Source organism: Festucalex cinctus, chromosome 3 (assembly GCF_051991245.1).
Source record: "Festucalex cinctus isolate MCC-2025b chromosome 3, RoL_Fcin_1.0, whole genome shotgun sequence".
Classification (NCBI taxonomy): domain Eukaryota; kingdom Metazoa; phylum Chordata; class Actinopteri; order Syngnathiformes; family Syngnathidae; genus Festucalex; species Festucalex cinctus.
This window is the reverse complement of record NC_135413.1, coordinates 11,587,362-11,611,301: the sequence shown is the minus strand read 5'-3', so window position 1 is coordinate 11,611,301 and position 23,940 is coordinate 11,587,362. Positions and strand designations below refer to the sequence as shown.

The 23,940-nt window shown below is 37.7% G+C and overlaps 1 protein-coding gene across 2 annotated transcripts in view; it reads left to right on the top strand.

Moving 5' to 3' along the window:
• Positions 1–226: 226 nt before the first annotated feature.
• The window catches only part of wwox (WW domain containing oxidoreductase), a 207,280-nt gene continuing 183,566 nt past the window's right edge, over positions 227–23,940 (top strand). For both annotated transcript variants that reach the window (XM_077515816.1, XM_077515817.1), the window contains exons 1-5: positions 227–520; positions 776–840; positions 957–1,014; positions 1,152–1,321; positions 18,253–18,359. In XM_077515816.1, coding sequence (XP_077371942.1) covers positions 414–520; positions 776–840; positions 957–1,014; positions 1,152–1,321; positions 18,253–18,359 — 507 coding nt within the window. In that variant the 5' untranslated portion in view covers positions 227–413. The remainder of the gene's footprint in view (positions 521–775; positions 841–956; positions 1,015–1,151; positions 1,322–18,252; positions 18,360–23,940) is intronic.

Sequence of the window (23,940 nt, the reverse complement as noted above, 5' to 3'; positions counted from 1 at the left end):
AGACTGAATGTCTTATTTTAACCAACCAAAAAACAGACACATGATTAGTCAAACTATTATTGTCGGTTAATGAAATATTGTTATGTCAAAGATTGGGAAAAAAACACATTATTCAAAATAACCCGATTGCTAACAAATTATTGTTATCATTTTTAACAGTAGTAAAGCTTATGATAAACATAAACGTAACATACAATTGGAAATGACGACGACAACGTCGGACTTTTCCTGAGACTCAACATCCCATCAGCCACCGCGCGTGACGTGCTTAAGTTATTACGGAAGTACCGGTATGCGCCGTGCTGCTCGGCTATTTCGTTCAGAAGGTGCTTGGTGTAATTGTGCTTGTAGCTTGTATTAAGTTATAGTTTTGCGTTTTTGTTCTAAATTTCCCATCTTGAGACACTTATTCAATGGCAGCACTAAAGTACGCCGGTATGGACGATACTGACAGTGACGACGAGTTACCTCCTGGGTGGGAGGAAAGATCCACGAAGGATGGATGGGTCTATTATGCAAAGTGAGTGGACTCTTGTAAACCATAGTTAATTTAACAGTCAGGAAATGTGTTGGTATGCGTTTTAAAAGTGTGTATTTGCATGTATATTTCACGTATTTGAGCCTGTACAACTGTGTCATGAACCATCTGATTTGGCACCTGGAGTATTTTACCTACTTGATGCGTTTGCATCATATTCATAAATACAAGAAAATAAACATGATCTGATCACATTACATTCACTAACCTTTATCATTTGTATGTGTGTGCGAAAAGCCACGATGAGATGAGGACACAGTGGGAACACCCCAAGACTGGAAAGAAGAAACGTTGTGCTGGAGGTTTGATTGTTGTATTTTATTGTTTTCAGTTTAATTCAAGTTTTTATTAGCTAATTTTTGTAATTGGTGTACTTGTATATAATAACCCACAGAAAGTATGTTCTTTCTCCAAACAGATTTGCCGTATGGCTGGGAGCAAAACACCAATGAACACGGTCAAATAGTTTATGTTGAGTAAGTAGAGTGATGTTCTTGAAGTATGGTTTTACATTATTTTAAAAATCAATTGTGTTTGTTTGTCCATAACTGTAACATTACGGAAAATACATATATTTTGTTTTTGTCCAATCCAACCTTTTTCTTACTGCCAGTCACATCAATAAGAGGAGCACTTATTTCGACCCCCGCCAAGTGTTTACTGTGGAGGATATGATGGTGAAGCCAAAACGCTATGATGGTAACTCTGCAGCTCTGGAGATCCTTCAAGGTCGAGATCTGTCTGACAAAGTGGTCCTGATTACTGGCGGCAACTCCGGCATTGGTGAGTTCATTTTATGTACAGTATAATGGTACCTTGACTAATGAATGTCGAACTTATGTTCGTATTTTTTTAAGTTTTGACTTTTGAGCAGTACATACTTTTTGTTATTGGGGGTGGCGTGGATCAGTGGTATGGTGGTTGTCTCCCTACCCAGAGGTTGTGGGTTCGATCCCATGCCATTGTGACCATGTCGAAGTATCCTTAAGGCAAGATACTGAACACCCAATTGTTCCTGATGCTGCGTCATCAGTAGGTGAATGGGTAGTCAAAATGTAAAGCGCTTTGAGGGCCTTGTAAGGTGGAAAAGCGCTATATAAATGAAGTACCATTTACCATTTACCAAAAATGTGTAACACTAAATCTTAAGTTTGTGTTACTTATCCTTATAAGATATACAAAGGTAGCGGCATACAACTGCTATTTCCCATACTCGCTATTATCTGATATGACTATATCAATTTAAAGCAATTTAAAGTTGCGTAAAGTATCTTTGTGATAGACAGACAAACAATGTGAATGTTAATTTCAATGTCTACCATTATTTAATATAAGACGATCATACAGTTTACTGTCCTTATATTATGTTACTTATTAAACTTAGTTATTTTAATTAAGTAGTTTTCTGCTTCATTGTCTTGAATCTCATTTTGGGTGTTTAATTTTCTTATTTCTTAAATTGGCTCATATATGATATACATAAAACACTTCTGTTCAAAAGTTTTGGGTCACCAAGAAATTTTTGAAAGAAAATCACTTTTTTCAATGAAGAAAACTTTAACCTAATCAGAAATCCACTTTATTCAACATTGTTAATGATGTTTTAAATGATGATGATTCTAGCTGCAAATGTCTGTTGTTTGGTACAATATCTACATAGGTGTATAGACGCCCATTTCCAGCAACTACCACACCATTGATTTAAAGGTACAATGTATAAGGCTCATTGCATCAGAAGGCTAATAGAGTGGTACCTCTACTTACGAACGTCCCTTCATACGAAATCTTCAAGTTACAAAACTCCTCAATAGGAAAATATTGCCTCTTGTTACGAAAGAAGTTTCAGGATACGAAAGGTAAAAATAAAGTATGGGCTGCTACTCGCAGCTCCCAGAGTTTCCTGAACGCAACATACTTACAGCTGCTCTGCCATTGGCTATTACCTTAGTTTACTGCATGTGTCTATGTGTGTAAAATAGATAGATAATAGATATATCTATGTAGCGTCTTCGTCATTCGCCCCTCGGGCCATGAGGTGTTCAGATAGTTTCACGTAAATGTATTCACTAACGGCTGACGCATTTGTGCAAAAATTCAAACAATTGGTGATTGATAAAGGCTACGTTGCACAGTAAAAGTTTTTAATTGCGACGAGACGGGCCTTTTTTGGAAAAAGATGCCTCGCCGTACCTGAAGTTTCCATGAAGTTTCGGAATTTGTTGAAAAGAATCAGCCAGAAAAACTGTTCACCAGTCGGGCGATCGCTCACTATGATGATGTTTGCTTTGGACATTTTCAAAGGCTTGTTAAAAAAAAAAAAGCAAACATCCTTGGATCAGTTCTTTACAAAACACCAGGCAAAAAACACTTCTGAGAGAGAACAGGAACCAAAGAGGGCAAAAAACGATGAGGACAGCAGTTAAAAAGGTAAATGACCGACCATCATTTTTATTCTTTATTCTTTGTTTTTTACATTATGTACAACTCTCATTTATTGTACAATAATCTAATTGTAACATGTATTTGTTAGATGTTTTGATGCATTTTTATGCTTTATAAAACATTTATGTCTGAATTTTGGGAGGCTTGGAACGGATTAGCCATTTTACATGTAAATTGCTGTTCGTTTTACGATTTTTTCATTATACGACGACGGGTCTGGAATGGATTAAATTCATAAGTCGAGGTACCACTGTAGATATTAGAAAACCCTTGTGCAATAATATTAGCACAGGCTTTAATCCATGCGAGAAATTGCCAAAAAGCACAGAATTGCCTGGGTGACCCCAAACGTTTGTATATTTTAGCCCAGGTTATAGCAAAGAAAATCTTTTCTTACTGCGTAAGACGTGAAACATCTGTGATTTTTAAAAAAAAATTAATTAATTAATTTATTTATTTATGTATTTATTTATTTTAAATAGCGAACAAATGCATAACATTGGTCCCTTTTAAGCCAGAAGTTTTTGGACATCTCACTATATTATGCCAACACAAAGGGAACATTTCACAATGTTGTAGTTGCAACTCTTGGGAAGTTTGCAGGATTTTTTTTGTGTCTTTGATGAGTAGAATGTTGGCTCGCACCCAAAGGTATCTGATGTGGTTTTTCACACCAAACCCATTGAAGTTGGAAGGATACAAGTATCCAAGAAGGTCTTGGCAGTATATAAAAGGACCCCAACAATGGAACAAATATTGGCACTTATTTTGTGGTTCTGGATTACAAATTTCCTCGGAAGAATTAAAGCAAAACAAAACAAATCAGAGCGTAATTGGCAACCATCATTTCAATGATTCTGACTTGCAAGATGAAGTGTTTTGGTCGGAGCATGACACTACGGCTGTGTACACTACGGTTGTGTTGCTTTTGTTCTGCTACTCGGGCTTGGCAGTCGTTGGAAACTTGCTCACGAGGACATCATCGTCTTGGTACCAGGGTTATGTAGTACTTCACCATCATGCTGCTGCCACTGCGGCTGGCCGGCAGTGCTGCGACCCCTGCTGAGGCTCATGCAAAGGACTCGGGAGCCCATTGGTATGGAAGACCGACTTGTTTCTGAATGACTGTGGCACAGTAACTGGCTTCTACAAACAAGCGCTCAACACTGTGATCGGCCAACGTTGTGAGTTTCTGGCTGAGGCCTTTTGTGCAATGTAATGTCTCCGAGGTCGGGTCCAGTGAACAAGCACTGAGCAAGGGGTCTCGACCTCCCGACTGGGGCTTTATGGAATAAGAAATCCCCAGCATCACAAAAAGCAATGTGGTGCCTCTCTGCTTATCACTGCTGGCATTACTTTTATTTTTTTTCTTCTTTTTTTTTTTCTACACAAAATCATCCCTGGGTCTCATGAAGGGAACCATATAAATTAAATTTATTAGAAGATAAAGCCCCCCATTTACACATTTCATCATTGTTTTGTAGTGAACGTCTGTGGAGCGGGTTATCGTTTTAGGTTTTCATAGGTTAATGTGGACATAGGTAGAAATGTCCACATAAATATTGGTGAGGATTAAGCGTGATTTTTGGACATAATTAGAACATGCGTTCAGTGATTTAGACTGAACTAATTGTCTCCAGTTCTTTCGCTGACATCACATGAAAACATGGAGGGTGGGGGGCAGATGAAAAGAGGCATTCCAAGATTTCTTCCAAACAAATTGATATATTATAATTTAAAATGAAAGTTAGTTTAATTTTCTGATTTAAAAAAAAATATCATGCAGTAGTTTTTTATTTTTTTATTTTTTATTTTTTAAAGAAAAAGATGTTCCGTCCTAGTCCCATAGTCCCTTTCAGTGTGAGGTCACAGACATATCTCTTTGCTACTTCTAGTAATTGTATTTCCACAAAAGCACCACTGGGTGGCAGTATGGTATCACTTTATAAAAGTATGCGCCACAGTCGGGCATTCATCAACAGTAGCCTCCAAAGTGTAAGACGTAACACCCAACAAATCTCCCCGTTAACGCTGAACATGACTGTATTGAAGTTCATTAGCTGAGTTGAATTGGATGTCATTGTTAACCGCAACAAATGCAGGTACCCTGCCAGCAAAAGTGTAACTGTGTAAATCACCATCAAATCTCATTGAAACCAATGTATTACCTCTCCACCCTTTGTTGGTTGTAGTTTGAACTCAAAAGAACAGAGGAAGGTGTCTGCCTTCCCTTCAAACATTGTGCTTGTTCAAGAATGATAGTGACAGCTCCGGGGAAATCAAATCAACATAAAATGCTTCATTGTCTTTATATTCAAATGCTTTGTAGAAAGGAAGTGTTGCAGGGCTGTCTAATTGCTGTATGTACATTATGAGATGGAGCACTATAGTAGATTTACAGCTGCCTAGGGACCATGATGGAACAATGGAGCTTCTGAACTTAATTGCCTCCCTATCCTTGATGTTTCTTCCATTTATCTGTCTGGCTCATATTAACAAATGGCTTGTGTAAAAATGATATGCAGTCTTATGTAAATGTGTCTTTATTTTAATTGGAATATTTCCACTGTCAACAGAAACTGATTCAATGAACATGGTTATCATTAATAAATAAACTACACTATGATTGAAATGTAACACCCTGTTTTCAAATACTTCTAAATTATTTCTTGTATTGTTTTTCTTTCAAATTCATTTGGTTCTACTAATACACTGTAAAAAAGAAGGAGTAATATGTACTTGAAAATTTGCCCTTAAATATATTCATCGAATCGCATGGACTTACAATCCTGACCAAAGTAATTTCACATCACACCATTATTTATACTTATCATACTTTGAAGACCAAACACAAAACTTTCAAGTAAAAATAAACAAATAAAACAAATAAAGAAATGATTTCTAGATATAACAAGCATTGTGTATATCCGGTTAACATTGTATAAAATCAGGGCCTCATACACTTTTATGCATGGCGAAAACTTTAAATAAATCAAAGTGATGCCTTACTCTGGTAAAAAATAGAAAATGCTAGCAAAACCGCTTGCCAATTTTTATTTATACATGTGTCTAATATGCAGTGGATATAAAGTCTGCAAACCCTTGTTGTTCAAATCCTAGGTTTTAGATATAAAAAAAAAGAGCCCAAGATGAATCATTTCAAACATTATTCCACGTTTAATAATGTGACTTATAATGGCCTATACAACTCAACTGAAAGAAAGTAAAGATGGAAAGTGAACAAACAAATGAGATAATGGTGTTGCACAAGCATGGCCACCCTCTTATAACCGGGGATGTGGCTGTTCAGAATTAACCAGACACATTCAAACTCATTTTAAATGACAGTCAGCACACACATGGCACCTTTTAAATTGCCTCAGCGTAACCTCTAATAACGTTCAGACGCTATTTTAAAACACCTTTTTTTTGGGTTATTTGGTTGAACCCGAAAGGTTTTATGCTCACGCAAACTTGTGTTTGGAACTGTTCATAATAAGTCCCCCAACCAAGGCCCAATTTCAGTTGTTTATTTTTAATTCCCTGCTCAAAAAAATTGCCAAAAAAAAAAAAAAGTCATACAGGATAAAGGTAGCATTTTGAAATTAACTTTGGTTTCATTACGTATTATTTAGATAAAAAAAAAACAAAAAAAAACTATTTCGACATTTTAAAACCAATGTAGAGGGTGCTTGCGCCATTTTTTTTTTTTTTTTTTTTTTTTTTTTTTAAACCATACAATGTGTATGCTTAATGATTCCTCATTAAATTCAGGTGACTTGTTTATGCACAATACACATTGACTAAATTCTGCAACCTGAAAAGCAGACAATTAACTTCAAATAAAATGTTTATAAAAGGGGAATGATGGAAGGTCTGTGGTATGGTTTTCACCACAAGAGTGCACAAGAGGTCCACGTTGCCATTCCCGCTAAGCCTTTAAACCATCTAAATTGCTTCACAAATGCCCAATTTTGCTTTTAAAAACATCATAATGAGAAGCAGTGTTTAACTTTTTGTGTGTGCGTGTGACGCATTTTAGTTCATATATAATCTGCTCTGAATGGAACCACGAAATAGCTTTTTCTCCAGAGAATTATCAAACATTGTGCTTACAAGACAGCGACATTTTAAATACTTATTATACCCATATTAACATAACCTTTGTTTTACTCAACCATGTATTAAATATGCAGCACCTCGTAATTAACAATACTCTTATAGTAATTGCTTCTACTTGTGTGCTCCTTTGACATTCCACCAGTGAAATGTGGTTATGCCAATTGGCTGGACCCACTTAGCATTTTAATGGCATCAATAGTTTTTTTAATCCAAGTGTCAAGGCTGTTTCCATTTTCTTGAGTACGTATTTCTTCATAGGGGAATGTGACATTTTTATTAGGAATGGAAGGATATTATTTCATTAGCACATTTACATTTCATGTCTTTAATTTAGTTTCTTAATGCATATGGAAGAAGAAAAAGAAAAGAAAAAAAACGACATATAGGAGTTTATTTATGAGTGAAATGTCAGATTTTGTGGCCGGCCTTGAAGCAGCGTTGCACTGAGACTAGGGACACTAATTCGCTTGGTCTTGCCGAGGTGATCACGATGGTGGATTCTCCCCACATTAGTCTTCCTCACTCCGCTTCCCCATGTAAATTAAAAAGCACTACAAACCTGAATGGTGTTTTTAATCGTGATAATGGAAATGAATGATCTCACTTTGTTTTCTCCTTCTCCAGAGCCCTTCTCTCTCTCGCCTTTAAAGGTTTTCTCACTCTTATAGACCCGCCGTGCTTGTACCTCCTCAACGATTTCTAAGTGGCTTTGACCCAGGCCCGAACCCTCCTATCCATCCCCATTATGCACTCCTGTTCCAGTCCTAATTCCCCTCCTATCAAATAAACTCTTTGCTTATTTGCTGGTCAGGGCTCAGTGGGACATTTGTCCTGAAAAGACCATAGTTTTGTGAAAAGACTTGTTTTTTGAGAAAGAAGACCGTGCTGATTTAGATTCATCTAACAAAACAAAAAAAGAGCAAATGTATTACATTATAATAAGATTTTTGTATATGTTCATGTATTGGCCGTCATTTTATTGGAACCTTTTTGTGAGTATGAGAAACCCCTTTCCACCAATTTCCAATTAACAAAATGTCATTAGTAATTACACCACGAGAAAGTCATATTTAAAAGGGAAAAGTCAGAAGAATCTCAAAATATATTTTCATGACTGTAATTTTACAAATCTGATATTTTTGAGGAAAAAAAATCAGAATTTTCATCATAGTAATAAATAAGTAAAATGAGTTATATTTTCGAGAAAAGAAGCTGGAATTTTACAAGATTCATGTTGGATAGTTTCAAGAAGAATGGGGTTCCGGTGTGGGGGGCGGATGGGTGCTGTGGATGCTCCCCAAAGGTACATGTACATGTACATGCCGCAAGCAAGGAACTTTTATAAAAAGGTGACAGGAAGTTATGTTTTAATCACACTTTTATTTGCTGGTTAGATTATTATGATTATTAATCATGGATAATAACCGATTAAATCTTGATACAAAGATTTTATTCTTACACTACACAAGATGGTCTAATTTGGTTCACACTTTGTGGTTGAAGAATGTGTAAATCTTGATGACAAAATTTTGTCATAAACTGTCGATAAGTGTCAATGAAAGTTTCCCATTTGGTGGTGTTCCTTATCAGAATTGTTTGTCAGAGGTTTATGCCCTGCAGAGTCCCATTTCTCCCTCTTTAGTTTGGGTACAACTGGCAGGTGAAGCAAATCAGTCAGTTTGGTGAGAGTGTGACAAAATAATACGACACAGCAGCAGGCAGTGATTTACAGCGCTAAACATCTGCTTACAGGAATGTTCCTAAGTAGTAATTCTTCTTAACAAAGCTTTACTTTACTTCAGTGATTCTCAAAGTGTGGTACAGGACATAGGCCCTCTCTAGTGTAGTGTTACACAAAGACTCTAAATGTTTAAACTGTGTATAATTTCTGGGTAGATTAAAAACTTTAAATCTACTACAGTAGATTTGTTCAGTTCAATTGAGTTGTATTCAACTTTGTAGTACAATACATTAGAATTTAATCTACGCATTTTAATATAATCATCATTCTCATACATTTTAAAATTTCCCTTTATTTGAGAGCAGTGTTCATGACCTAACCGTGCACATTACAGCAACTTTTAATTATATTAAATGCACGTTTCAGGTATAGAACCTATGCTTTTGTATTTCAATGTTGGTCATATCTGTGGTACTTGGAGAGCTAAGTGTTATTTTTAGTTGGTACTTACTAGTGTAAAAATTTGAGAGCCACTGATCTACTTAATCTAAATTCATGGCCCTACCTGCCCCATGGTCCTATTTACGTGCTGGGTTAATGCAGGAAGTACAATATAGGAAATGATAAGGATTTGAGAGGAAGCGCTTCATAATATTCTGCGTGTCTGTCCACTTTTTCGAATGTTATTCATGAAAGACTAACATTGTTCCGTGTTTGTGTTGATCCCAATGTCGTATGGGAGAGGATTAGGTGTCAGGGCCGGTGCTCTCCTCTCTCTGGATGGAGAGATCTGTAAGCATATTCAGTGAGTCGCGGCGCTGCGGGGAGCCTCGGTGCACAGATTAAAAGAAAACGGCAGCCTGGCTTTGTGGCTGATCATTAGATTGAAGCAGATTTGTTAAGCATAACTGCCATTAAATTGGCTGCAAAGCTCTGGTATTTACCGCGCCACTGTTTATGAATAAGGACCCCCCTCAAAGACTGGCGCGGCCGTGCGTTGAAGCAGAGCGCGGGTAAGGAGGGGAATGCATTATTCATAGCAGGAGGAAGTAGATGGATAAAAAGATGTTGCCAGCGAGAGTGGCGTGTCTGTGTCTTATTCCGTGTGTCCTGGAGCATCTCCGAGTGGCTGCCTGTGGCTTAGATGACATCCACAGTTTGCATATCTGTGTTCATATTAAGCAGTTTGATATAATTTTGTGTTTGTGGTCAATGTGGTGTATGTCGGATTCTAAGCGTGTGAGGACATCAAGATTTTTCTTCCCTGGTTTTCTGGTAAATTGCATTTATTAGGCAAGTCATGAGCAGTTCTGCTTGGTTAGTCCAAATATTATGTGACTTTAGAGATGTTAGTGACTGGAGTGAACACATTTACGCCTTTACACACAAAGTAATCCAAACTACAGTACCATTAATACCTCTAGGACAACTTTTGAAGGGCTGTGTAATATTTGCAAAGAAATAAATGGTGCGGTTTTCCCAACATTTGAGTTAAGGCACATACCCATTGATTTATGACTTCACGTTACTAGTGTATAATCTGGGCCATTTAGTTAAAGAAGTAAGAAGTAATATTCAACATGTTGTATTAATTGCACCAGGAGGTTACACAGGTTAATTTTACCTTCTGCCATCTACTGTAGTGGAAGAGCATCTAATCCTCTGTGTCCAAACTACGGCCCGGGGGCCATTTGCGGCCCGCTGTCCATTTTTCCGTGGCCTGCGACATATGCTAAAAATGGCATTTGACTCAGTTCAAATAAAATAAACCAAACAAAAATGTTTGGAGATGGTCAAAGTAAGAAGGGAGGGTATCGATGCCATTAAAGGTTATTTTAGTTAACTAAAACTAAGGAAAAAAAACTAAAACTAAAATTCAAAAAACAATATTGTTACCAAAATAAAATAAAAACAAAAATGCTTTTTAAAAAACGAAAACTAAGTGAAACTACATTTTATGTTTTCAAAACTAACTAAAACGAGCATGAGCCTTTGGGAATGATTTTAAATGATTTATTTTGATATCAACCAGAATAATGACGTTTGAAAGTATGTCACACAGAAGTAACGTCATCTAGCAGCAGCCAATAGAAATACACCTTCAGATGACGTTGCGCCCATGGTGTTTTTTAAATATTGCACACAAGTGATACACAGTTAAAAATAAAAATAAAAATAAAAAATAAATAAAAAAATAAAAAAATAATATATATATATATATATATATATATATATATATATATATATATATATATATATATATATATATATTATTATTTTTTTATACTGAAACTGAAACCAACAAACTAAACTAAAACTAAGCATTTTTTTAAAAAGAACTAAACTAATAAAAACTAACTAAAATGAAAAATTCCAAAACTGTAATAACCTAACTGCTATATTACAAATACATTGGTTTATATACTGTAGCATTTTTCTGAATATGCAAAAGCGCAAATAAATTATTCGTACAATTTTTAGGACTAAACACAATTTCTCTTCATAACATTATGTGGCCCTTGCGTCCTTCTGATTTTCTGTATGTGGCACTCAAATGAAAAAGTTTGGACACCCCTGATCTAATCGTTCTGCTTATCGCTCTTCGTCACTGGAATAGGTGAACAATGATAAATTAATTTGAGTAAACATATCATTTTCAGATCACTTAAGTGGAATTGGATAATTTTCCTTGGCACACCAATGTGGCACAGAAGAGTGGTTTGGAATCACCAACCTAGTAGTTGGCAGCTTTGGTTTGAATCTTAGGTACTCTCGCATATTCCAAAAATATCAATAAATAATATTTAGGTTCATTGAAGATTCAAAATTGTCTGTAGGTGTAAATTCCTGTCTGGGTGTGTGTCTATGTGTATGTAGTTGGCAGGTAAGACCATGATGAGAGATTGTGTCTGGATTTTTTTCAGGAGGTTGACGCAGAGGGTCATAGCGAGGGTAGGGGGGTAGGGTTTAGACAGTAGGGGCCAGGGAGGGGTAATAGAACCACTTCAGCGCTCTGGCCTGGAACAGCTCAACCTTGGGCTGTAATTACGATCCATACATCCCACTTTTGGGGTGACATCTCCCTCCTCATGGGCTAATGGAGGGGAATTAAATAGGATCTTAAAAGTCTGTAAGAATAGGGCTGGTTTGGGGTGTACTCCCATCTTGAGATCGGAGAAATATAACTGCAGATATATTTAGCAATGACACATTTTGAGGAATTTCCCAAATCCATCCAAAGTGAACACTTGGGTTAGGTATACTGTATTATCTTAAAATTTGGCCTTCGCTCTTTGACAAACAAACAGCCTCAACTCGCCAAGTACACAGTAGAAGTGGCATCTGTAAAGATGAAATGTACAATGCTCTTTAAAGGAATCGATTTTTTCAGTATGGAGTATTGCAGGGCTTCAGTATGTAACAACGGAACACAGTGTTCCCCCATATATCTGAGATTCACTACTTGCATTTCCATATATTTACAGATATTTTTTCATTCGATCCTTAACTCTTTTACTGCCACACGTTATCAAAACCCCCCCAAAAACTTTAATATGACAAAGGCTATGATCATTCACGTCATCCTTGAAAATGTTCTATTTCATCAGATTTCCGTCATGTTTCATTGTAATTTCATACACCAGCAGCCCATTGAAAAGATACAATGCTGCCATCTGCTGGCCATAGTTAGTGAGTGTTTTTGATTCCACAACCCATTGACCAGGCAGCGCTCACTGCCCATTGATAAAAAAAAAAAAAAAATGTAGTTGACGTATTTTAACGTTTATAGCAGCATACACCGTGATTTTACTAATCGTTATAAAACATATTTGGCGGTCAAAGAGTTATAAGTAGGGGTAGACCGATTATCAACCGGGCCGATTATCAGCGCCATTATTCAGCATTTTAACGGATATCGGCTTTTTTGAAGAATCATATGCCGATAATAGATGAATTTAAAACTGTGTTAACTTCAGGCAACTACTTATATACTTCTATTTTCTGTTAACTTTATAAGAGAGGCTGCTGACCCCAGGACTGCTCTGCACCTTCTGTTTTTGTTTGAAATTAAAATAAGATAAGAACAAAGTTAAAATGAATATCGGCTCCAAATATTGGTTATCTGCCTCCTTGACTACTACTAATAATTGGTATCGGTATTGGCCCTAAAAAACATCTTTACTTAAAAGCATTACTTTGGTGCCATCTCGAAGCATCTCGGTGTCAAAGGTTGTTGCCTATTTTGAACTGAGTGAAATTGTTTGTAAGATGCGTGCATTTGAGGGGTGTGGTCTAATGAGTGACATCGGGATCTGGAGTCAAGTTGGCAGGGTAGTCTGCATGTGAGCATTTGGGTGAAAGTTGTGACTTATAGCAGCGCCTTACGAGTGTTTTCGTTTCTTATTCAAAAGTGCTGTGGTATTCTTGGACCTGCAGTGCTGCCGTGAGGATCACGTGGAATTTAATTTCAATCTTACTGTGATACACAATTATTTTCCAAGTTTTTTGTTAAAATGTATCAACTTTATTACACAGTTTGTATGTGTCAGTATATCGAGAAATATATTTAAATAATACATTAAATTACTGCAGCATATTGTGGAAAAACATCATTTTATTTCTTGAGTTCAATTCAAAAGTTCAATTTGTGAAGTCGCATATTTAGAGTATATTTATTTCGTATATTTAGAACACAGGGCATCATTTCATGATTTTTTAAAAACTTTTTAATTAGAGCTTTTATTTTTGCAAGCAGCTAAAGAAAACTTCAAGTTGACCATCTCAGGAAATTAAACAAGATTTTAAATGTAGAAATTTGGTAGGAATTAGTCATCTGTAAAGTATACCGTGTTTGATGAATGTGTATGCGATTTGTTGTTTTTTTTTTTTGTTTTTTTAATGATCTCTGTGATGACGCTATACAAATTAAGGTTACTTACTTTCTGAAAAACTTTTCTACCACCATTTATTGAGATTGACCTATAAGGGGGATTTGTGGCTAGTTAAGAAGAGACGTGAGAGTGAACTGCATTTTGCTCTATCAGTCTTGATGAGCCCCGAGAATGTGTCATTAAACCTTCTACTAATGTGAAGGTCTGAGAATTTTAATGCGTAAAAGAAGTTGACTGCAGAAAATTAAAAACCATAGTCCAAGGGAAATAAAGAATTAAATTGTGTAATAAACTGTCATACATCCATAACATTCATTTCCCGCTTGAGAAGCACACACAAGCAAAGTAGTTTTATACTTTGTCTTACAGTTAAAAATGACACTCATTCATATTACAAGTGATTCTTGACGAGCAAAGAGATGCAGTGTGTAGTCTATTCATGTGTTGCGCTCTTCTGAGAGAGGACTGTGGGAACTTGACATGTTTACCCACAGGTCTTGTAATGATCTCAATTGACTTGTGTTTGTCCAATTGTACTACAGAGCTTATTTTAGTTAAATGCCTCTTTGGATGCAGATCAAGAGCGAGCGAGCGGGAGCAGGCAGGCGGCGGTGGTGGCGGCGGCGTTTGCCAAATAAAGCCGCTCACTGACGAGGCTGGTAATGATCTCATTACACTGAGCCAATACACCTGTGTACGAGGGGGGGATCCTGGGAGGGGGTGGCGGGCCAGGGAGGACAAACAAAGCGTGAAATCACTAAATCACACTCATTATTGGGGGGGATATCTGAAGGGCCAGGATCTTAATGTACCATGAAGAGCATTCGTTGCTTAATGGACATTTTACACCATTCTTTTATGCATCATAGTAAAACACATTTTTAGCAGGAGTGGTGCTTTTTCATTTTCTGATTAGTACAGTGTCAAGTACACTGCGTTAAAGCAATGCTCCACCAGATCCAGCACTCAGTACTGTTTATATATTTTATAATGAATGCAGAATTGTGATTAAATAGAGAAATTGTGTTTATATAAAAAAAAATTCTCGTAATCCTTAGGATCGGTTTTGGACTAATTTCTACAGTGCGTTTGCTCCCATGATTGGGCATCTGTACATTTTTCCATTGGGACCAACAAGTTATATTCTGTGTTAAATCAACTTGATTAATCATCCCTTGAAGCAAATGAGACAAAATGGAGTGCATCACTCCAGCAGAGGGACTGTTGATTCACTTTAAACTAGGGCTTGAATGACTAATGTTCTTCATTTGTAGTCGACAATAATGTGATAAAAGTTGAGTCGCATTCGATTAATCAATGACTTCCATGCATTTCATGTCACTATGGCATAGATAGATGAACAGATACGTTATTTGTAGTCAATTATTTTCTGACCAATTAAATGAAATGTCATAATTCTGGCACAGAGGTTGGGAGTCCCCGCATGAGGCAATCCTGACTGGGCTATGAGTGCACCCTAAAAATGCATGACTTTGTTACATTTCCCTGTGTGTGGTAACCTGTAGTGCCATTCCACAGGCTGGCAGAATTGCACATATTGTAAACAGCTTTTGGCGACCTATCAGAGCAAAAATGTAAAAAAACAAAACTGCGCATGTGACCTCTCGTCATGTTCCATCATCAGAGTACAATGGCGAAACAGGCTGCTGTTGTTGTACATCTGACCGCGAACTCATTTGAGCGTCACCCTCTCTGCCGTGGAGTCTCTGTTATAGCGCCGCTCGCTCTCTTGTTATTTCACAATTAATGTCGAGCCCTTGTTATTTGTCACCGCAAATACACGGCTCCGGTGACGCCGCCCGTTGTTACTGCCATATTCTAATTTGTTCTCCATTATGGAAAACACTGGCGCGCCTTAATTTCACTTTCATGGTGTGTACACACAACAAGTGAGGGTGAAGGCGTTGTTGTTTACCAGCAGCCAGTGCTCGTGTCCATTTTATAAAGAATGCTTTTACTTCATGCCGTTTTGAGAGGTAAAAAAAAAAAAAAAAATCCAATCTTAAGTACAGGCGAGTCCATCACATCTTATTGATACAATGCCATTGCTCATCTTAATTTACATTTGTAGGAAGTTTTTCAAGCATATCACGGGAGAAAGACATATCACTCTTAACATACCATACATCACAGGATAATCGCTCATAATAATCTTTTATAGACATCAGACAATCTGGCCTTTGCTGAATTGAATAGGTTCAGCTGAAAATAGATCAAATTAGGCCCGATTATTGGTATTTGTGTACCTGCTTAAGAACTTGCACTCCCAAATATGAGGGTGTTATCATTTTTAACATTGACAATTGTCTGACGTTTTCCAAGCAAATCGGAGGCTGGGGTGTAGGGAACAACAAATCCTATGTCTCAGGATAATCGCTAAGGAAAATCTTATTGGGCTTTTGATTGCAAGGGAGGGAAAATGTTAGGCTCTATTATCAGTATGTTTGCGTAGCCCGCTTAAACATTTTTAATATTTAAGCTCAGTTTTTAAGCAGGGTACACAATGCTGATAATCAGGCCAAATTTGAGTATTTTTTGCCAATCAAAGGTTTGATTGTCTATAAAAGATTGTCCTGTGGTGTGCGGTCTGTCAAGAATGATTTTTCTTCCCTGATCCACTCATAGAATGGCTGACCAATCGCAAATGTTAAACATTTTCAATATGTACCATCTCAAGTATTTAAGCAATGTACAGGCCTCATCAGGCCTCTCTTGCAATTCAAGTCAGCTAAGGCTTCATTGCCATACCTGAAAGATTATCCTGCGGTGTGTTCAGTTCATTTTATTCATCAGAAAATGATCATTCTAACAAACATTAATTTAATCGTGAACATTAAACCTGTTCAATCATTTGCACTATCCTGTTTTGCATAGTTAACATGGTCGGCCTAGCTTCGTCCCCCAGTAGTTCTTCTTCAACAGCTACTTCTGCTCTTTCTTCTTCTTTGTATTTTCTGGCAGTATGGATGCTCTAGCACCATAATGCCTCTTACAGGTCAGTCTTGGTACTATATATCTGGTTTGGTGGAAGAGAATTTTCAGTGGCATTAAGGTTATGTGTGTGACGGTGTTCTGTGTTTGTTATATCAAGTAACTGCTACAACAAACTATAACGTTATATACATTTTCAATACTTGTTTGGTTATGCAAGAGAACAAGGAGCAATTTGAAGAGCTTTGTGTAAAAAGTCAAAATCATCATAAAATGGAGAAACAAGCTCTCCATTGGCTTGAGGAAATGTGCTTCACTTCCAATACAATATAATTCCAAGTGTTTGATACAAAAAGTTCAAAATCTCATTCTTTATAGACTCTATATAAGCATTTCCCGTTTGTTCAATTGTGCCAGCCTGTCTGCCTATTCAAATTATGTATTTAATCTGTGTCTGTGTCACTCTCGGCTCCTTCTCCCCCCTGTCATGTTGTTTTTATTTTCCCTATTTCCCGCAGGCAGAATGATTGCAGCTCTCCACCGCAGTCCCCTCCATTACACCTAATAACGAGTCATATAATTTAATTCCACGCTTCACTTGTCAGCGCGGCAGGCTTCCAATCCGGTTCCAATTTTGGTTTTTAATAGATATTGGTCTTTAACACTCTCCTCACAATTAGGCCTCCCAGTTTTGCTCTTAATGAAAATCAGATTAGGACCTATAATCTAATTACAGTTCATATTAATCCGCCCTCTGATACAGTCCTGCCTTGCAATGGACCCTCTTTGCCACAATCACTTATTGTGGCAGTTTGTCAGTCAAGGCGCTTGCTGGGCGCGTTCGAGTCAATTTAAAGGTGGCAGTGAGAAACGTAGCAGCTCTCACAAGACTTGCAGTAAATGTCAACGGAAATAAGAAAATACGGTGAAAGTTGATCTAGTAAATTAATTCAACCTACGGCTTGAAATGACCCATTTAGACTTGTAATTTAGAAATGAACTTCGGTGCCTTCAATCTTTTAGTTTTTGTCACTTTTATCGGAAGCGCGTGATTTGGCTGGAGCCACGCAGTGCTGTAGTCTCGGACTGATAAATTCTCTTGCTATCAGCTGACTGCGTTCCATTTCAGAACTCCGGCCTTATCAGTGGCCCTTTGATGCCGCCAACTGTCACCACACTAAAGGTTCTGTTTGTGTTTCATTGTCCATTTGACTCCCTCTATTATTAGCCGTGTTTGTCATAATTACCCCCATCAATGCATAATTACCAACATAATTAATATCTGACTCTCCCCCCTCGTCCTCTAACGAGCCGACATAACGAGCGGGGCACCTTCTTCAGAGCCGACGGTCACATCCTCAACTTTATCTTCTCGGGCGAGAGGAAATAGACCAGAACCACAATAATTCAATCAGTGTCATCACTTCTGAGAGAAATGATTAGCTCTCTGCACCGAGACCACTGGCTCACACTGTGAAATAAATTACATGAAAACTTGATAGTGATTCTTACTGGCCCTTCCTCCTCCTACATTTGATCCAACCTCCGAGAATCACTTCTTCTCCTTTGAAGCATCTCATAGAAAAATAGAAATAAAATGTCTCGTTTCTGTCCTCATGTTGCAGGCTTTGAGACAGCCAGGTCTTTTGCACTGCATGGCGCCCATGTTATCCTGGCCTGCCGCAACCTGTCCCGTGCCAACAAGGCCGTCAGCAGCATACAGGAGGAGTGGGTAAGTTGCACAGTTAAGTCTTAAATTTCAACCGTTGAATGGATAAATGGAGTTTATTTTTATTATTTGTATTGCAAATCAGCTTTCCCTGTTGAAATCAATGGATTCAATTAATCCATTCCAGCGCCACTTTAAACACCAACAAATATCTTGGTTTCATTGGATTGCAGCACGTGTTTGGGAAATTTTGTGGCCGTCCATTGAAACCAAGTTGGAGCTTTTTTATCCATGATTCCAAAAGGTATGTTTGATGCAAGCATAATGCTGCTCATCACCAAAAGGACACCATATCTACAGTGAAGCATAGCGGCAGCAGCATCTTGCGTTGGGCTGTTTTTCTTCAACTAATTCATTTTTTCCCTTCCTCTCGGACATGTAATTTGTAACAGCTTCCAACTCAACAGCACACCTTATACTCATTACAGCATCCATAAGGAAAAAAACAAAAACAAAACTAAAACTATGGCCTTAACTTAAGCAAGATAAATAAAAATGGTAAACAGTTCCAAATAGTAGTCAGTTAGCACAAAACCTTCCAGCTTAGAAAGCCAAAACAAACCAAACAAACAAACAAACACAAAAAGTCAGTCAATGCCTGCTTGAACATCTGAACTTTATTTGAGGTTAATCAAAGGCATTTTAAATGGTAGCAGGTGTTGCTGACTTCCATTTAAAATGAGCTTCAATGTGAGTTAAATAATGAGTTAATTTTAAACACAGGTAAAGTTTAAGAGGTTGTGCACATTTGTGCAACCATACTATACCAGTTGTTTACTTTTATTTTCCCTCTTAAAAAGACGTAGACCTGAACATTGTTTGTCAATTGAGTTGTACAGGTTGTAGGTCAGATTAATGGAGAGGAAAGTTTGAAATGATTTATTGTTTATCTTATACATAGTTTTTCTATCACATAAACCTCTGGCATTTGAAATGGGGTGTGTAGATTTTCGATTTTCATACTGTATGTACATATGAGTTTCACCTTTAAGTTTTCCACAATATTCTTTTTAATTTAATATGCATATCTGGATTGGGAAGGTAATGCTTCACTCTTTGAAAAAGTGACACAAGTAGCGAGCAGGACAGGATTTAATAATAATAAAAAAAATCTCACTGAAGCATTATGCTAACATAAAACTATCAGTTGTCTAACTGTTGCATGAATGACTTCAACAATTTTCAAGTAGCTCACGCTCCATCAGTGTGTGCACACCTAGCTAAGTAAATAATTTTATTCAAGAGATTTGAACAAGCATCCGGAGTGGTGGGGCAAGAGGGCGAGAGGGAGCATCTGATAATTGCCCAAGATTATTGCTTTAATATCGCTGCGCTTGCGACTCGTCCGCAGATTTATGAGTGTGGGAAAATAAACAAGTGAAATGCGGCCGCTGGAGCAGAAAGAATAAGCCATTAGTGCTGGCTTGATTACAGAGAGCAGCAAGAGGAAGAGGAGGACGAGCCAGCCGAAACGGAAGATGGAAAAAAGAGACGAGTGTGAGAGTGGAAGAGTAGATCTTCAATGTTGGAATTCAACACAAACTTAAATTGAATGATGCCCCTGGGGCTGGCTGTACTGTGTAAGAAAGTCAGTGTACACTGTCTAAGAATGGAGCATAAGATCAGATTCAAGTACATTAGTACCTTGACTTATGAGTGACCCAACGTAAGAGGTTTTTCAAGTTCCACGCGTTGAATTTTTTTATTTGTGTAGCGGGCCAAAATTTCAGTGCCACTGCTTTCCTCGGAGGACTGAATTCGAGACTGGTGGTGGAGCAAAATCTTTGTGTGTGGTGTTCTGTATTGAGATTAAAGTGGGGAAGTCAAATTAAACATTTTCTTTATGCTAATATGTTGTGTGTGCCCCCACTAGTTTAAACATGGCATTCTGATTAATTATGTTTGCGGAATATGAATTAAGCAGACACATCCACCCGTTTTTATCTATCTCAGGTGGCTGACATTTTGCCACTTGCCAATAACAGATGACATCACAGTGCCTAAGGGCTCAGGTAATGACCGTCATGGCTTACCTGTTTTCAGGGTTTTGACTTCATTTACATTCCCATGTCTGTGTTATACTCTGCCCTTGCATCCAAGGTCCACACACCAGAATGAGTCGCACAATGAATTAATTATGACGCACAAAATTCCTTACATTCTATTCAATTATAATGTCACTGTATTTTTGAATTAGTACAATACTATAGAGTAATATATATATATATATATATATATATATATATTAGGGGTGTTAAAAAAAATCGATTCGGCGATATATCGCGATACTACAACGCGCGATTCTCGAATCTATTCAATTAAAAAAAATCGTTTTTTTTTTTTTTTTTTTTTTTTTTTTTTAAGAGCTCAGAATTGTTCATTCGGTAGTCTTACCGTCTTATCATCATTGCCTTTTTTTTTTTTTTTTTTTTTTTTTGTGTGTGTGTGAATCGATTTTTAAACTTCCATTTTTAATGGAAAAATATTCAACAAAACGTCTGACTTCGGGTTAGGATTAACACATTGAGCATGGAAGAATGTTATATGAACGGAACATTAAGCCTTAATATTTTATTTTAATGCTGTTCAAACATGAAACAGATTACAACCTCTATAAGACTGAAATTTCAGATAAATAAATAATACATTTTCATATAAATCTTACACTCTACAAGCTTACTGATTAGTATTTTCTAAATTTGAATGAAAAAAATCGCAACAATCGACTTATAAATTCGTATCGGGATTAATCGGTATCGAATCGAATCGTGACCTGTGAATCGTGATACGAATCGAATCGTCAGGTACTAGGCAATTCACACCCCTAATATATATATAGTTTAAATGTCATTGTGCTAACTGAGCGACATTGGATTCGGGAGTATGCAGCGTATGCTGAGTCCTCCAAGTCCTCTGAGGCTGGCTTCATTCTTAAGGAATCTCCCCCATTTACAGGTTAATGAATAAAAGTCACAATATCAGAATCAATCTTTGCCCCTCTGCTGACATTATTAATAGATTCAGCAGAAGAATAGAGAGAAGGATTAATCTTTAAGATGATGGATGGACTTCGCTTGCCTTCCCATGCTCCTGCGCTGAGGTCATTGTGATAAGAGGGTATATTTTGGGGTCCGTCGTACAAAAGGTCATCATATCTACTTCCAGGTGTCTCTCCCGAGTTCCGCTCCGGCTGCCAGGAGTGGAACTGCTGTCCCGATTGCACGGGACCTCTCACCTCTAACTACAATGCTTAAACCATTACTCTGAGCTGCCTCTTTCTTTTCCTCTACGCTCACCCCGGACTGTGCGGGCCAACGCTGTCGTTGAGCGGTGCAGTGTCGCGCCGTGTTCTGACAGTAGGAATAATAATGGGGGGAGGGGGTCACGGCGAGATAATGGGCAGGTCAGAACAGCCAGTGGCTGTTAGGAAGAGCAGGGTCAGGGGGCTTATCCTTCCCAGCCAGGTAGACCGCGCTATGCCAAGAAGCGGCAGTTAGAGAGAGAGAGCGAGAGAGAGTGGAAAAAAAAACAAAACTATCTCACATTTAACAGAACATTCCAGGATATTTAATTGGACAGATAGTCAGGTTGGTCATAGATGAGGCCATTTTTGGGGGGTTAAAATAGGTCTGGATTTGAAATATTTTTTTAATATATTATTATTATTATTATTAACTAATATTTAAATAAAATTGTATGTACTGTACGTTTTTATATTTTATTATGTATATATTTAAGACGCATGTTGAGCTTATTGTGAAAAGCATTATACAAGATTTATTGTGATTATTTGTGATTGTGAGTGTGAATGGTTGTTTGTCTATGTACTGTATGTCCTGTGATTGGCTGGCAACCAGTTAAGGTTGTACTCCACCTACTTCTCGAAGGGCCCCAGCACCCCCGTGATCCTTGTGAGGAAGAAGCGATTCGGAAAATGGATTTATTATTATTGTCATCATTATTATCATTCATCCATCCATCAATTTTCTTAACCACTTACTCCTCACAAGGGTCGTGGATTATCATTATTATCATTATTATTATTATTATTATTATTATTATTATTATTATTATTACTAGTACTACTATTATATTCTTCTTCTTCTTCTTCTTCTTCTTCTTCTTCTTCTTCTTCTTCTTCTTCTTCTTCCCCTCCTTCTTCTGACATTCCTATATATATCTACAATAGTTTTTATTGAACTTAGCACTTTCAACATAGTAAATTAATCCATCCATCCATCCATCCATCCATCCATTTTCTCAACCACTTATTTCTCACAAGGGTCGTGCGTGTGCTGGAGCCTATCCCAGCTGGCTTCGGGTAGTAGGTACACCCTGAACTCGTTGCTCGCCAATCACAGGGCACACAGAAACAACCACTCACACTCACAAGCACACCTAGCGACAATTTGGAGCGCCCAATTAACCTGCCAAGCATGTCTTTGGAATGTGGGAGGAGACCGGAGTACCTGGGGAAGACCCACGCAGGCACGGGGAGAACATGCAAACTCCACCCAGGAAGTCCAGAGCCTGGACTCGATCTTGCGTCCTCAGTGCTGGGAGGCGGCCATGCTAAACAGTCAACCACTGTGCCGGCCTAATATAATTCAAATTTTTAAAATTAATTTAATCGTTAACCTATTGTATAATGAAACCAATGAAATACATAGTTTTTGATCAATAAATATGTTAAATTATATGTGACAAATAAGTGACAAATAAAATGCAAAATCATTCCTAAAACATCATATTTCATGTCTCCATTTATTTGTCTGCATGGCCGTAATTTAAAATAAAACCACAATGGGTAGTGCATATTTTATACTGTATGCTCAATGGATAATTAAAATATTAAATTATAATTGGCAATTTCATTAATTACTTCCACCGACAATTTTTCATTAACTGCCTCTGAAATGACCTACCTGACACCATTAGCGTCAGGTAGCCGCTCAGTGGAAAAAAACTTGACATTGTTCAGTGGCGCTTGGCCTCTGCCCTGAACACTTTACATACATGCCCCCTCTTTCCTCCCATTGCTCTTCAGTGATTCTGCTCACAGTGCATGGCTATGTTAACTTCCCAGTTAACCACCAACATGTTGCCCAAGTACCGGAGATGTAGTTTTCCTGATTGCCCGTAAAATTCTGCTTATCTTTGACTCTATCGTCTGCCTCCAAGGGCTGTAATAGAATCCCCTGAAGGGTGCATCACTGAATGCAAGGCCCTTTGCCCCTGAGTTGCATGCAAAACGCACACACACACACACACACATGCACATTTTGTAATTTATTTATTTTTCTTCCAAAATGCTCACCCGCCCCCTACTACGCCAATCGACAACACATGCTAATGAGGTTCTTTGTAAAGGCGTTAATTAGTAAGTCAGTCACTGATTGCTGTGCTTGTTTTTGTTGTGTGTGTGTGTGTGTGTGTGTGTGTGGGGGGGGGGGGGTGTTAGTGGGCTGGGGGGTATTATTAATATGGTTGTGGCGTGGCCGCTGTGGAGAGTTCTGTGTTGTCAGATTCTGCTCTGGAACCAATTAAACTAAAGCCTGCTGTCCACAGAGGCTGCTGGGAGGGA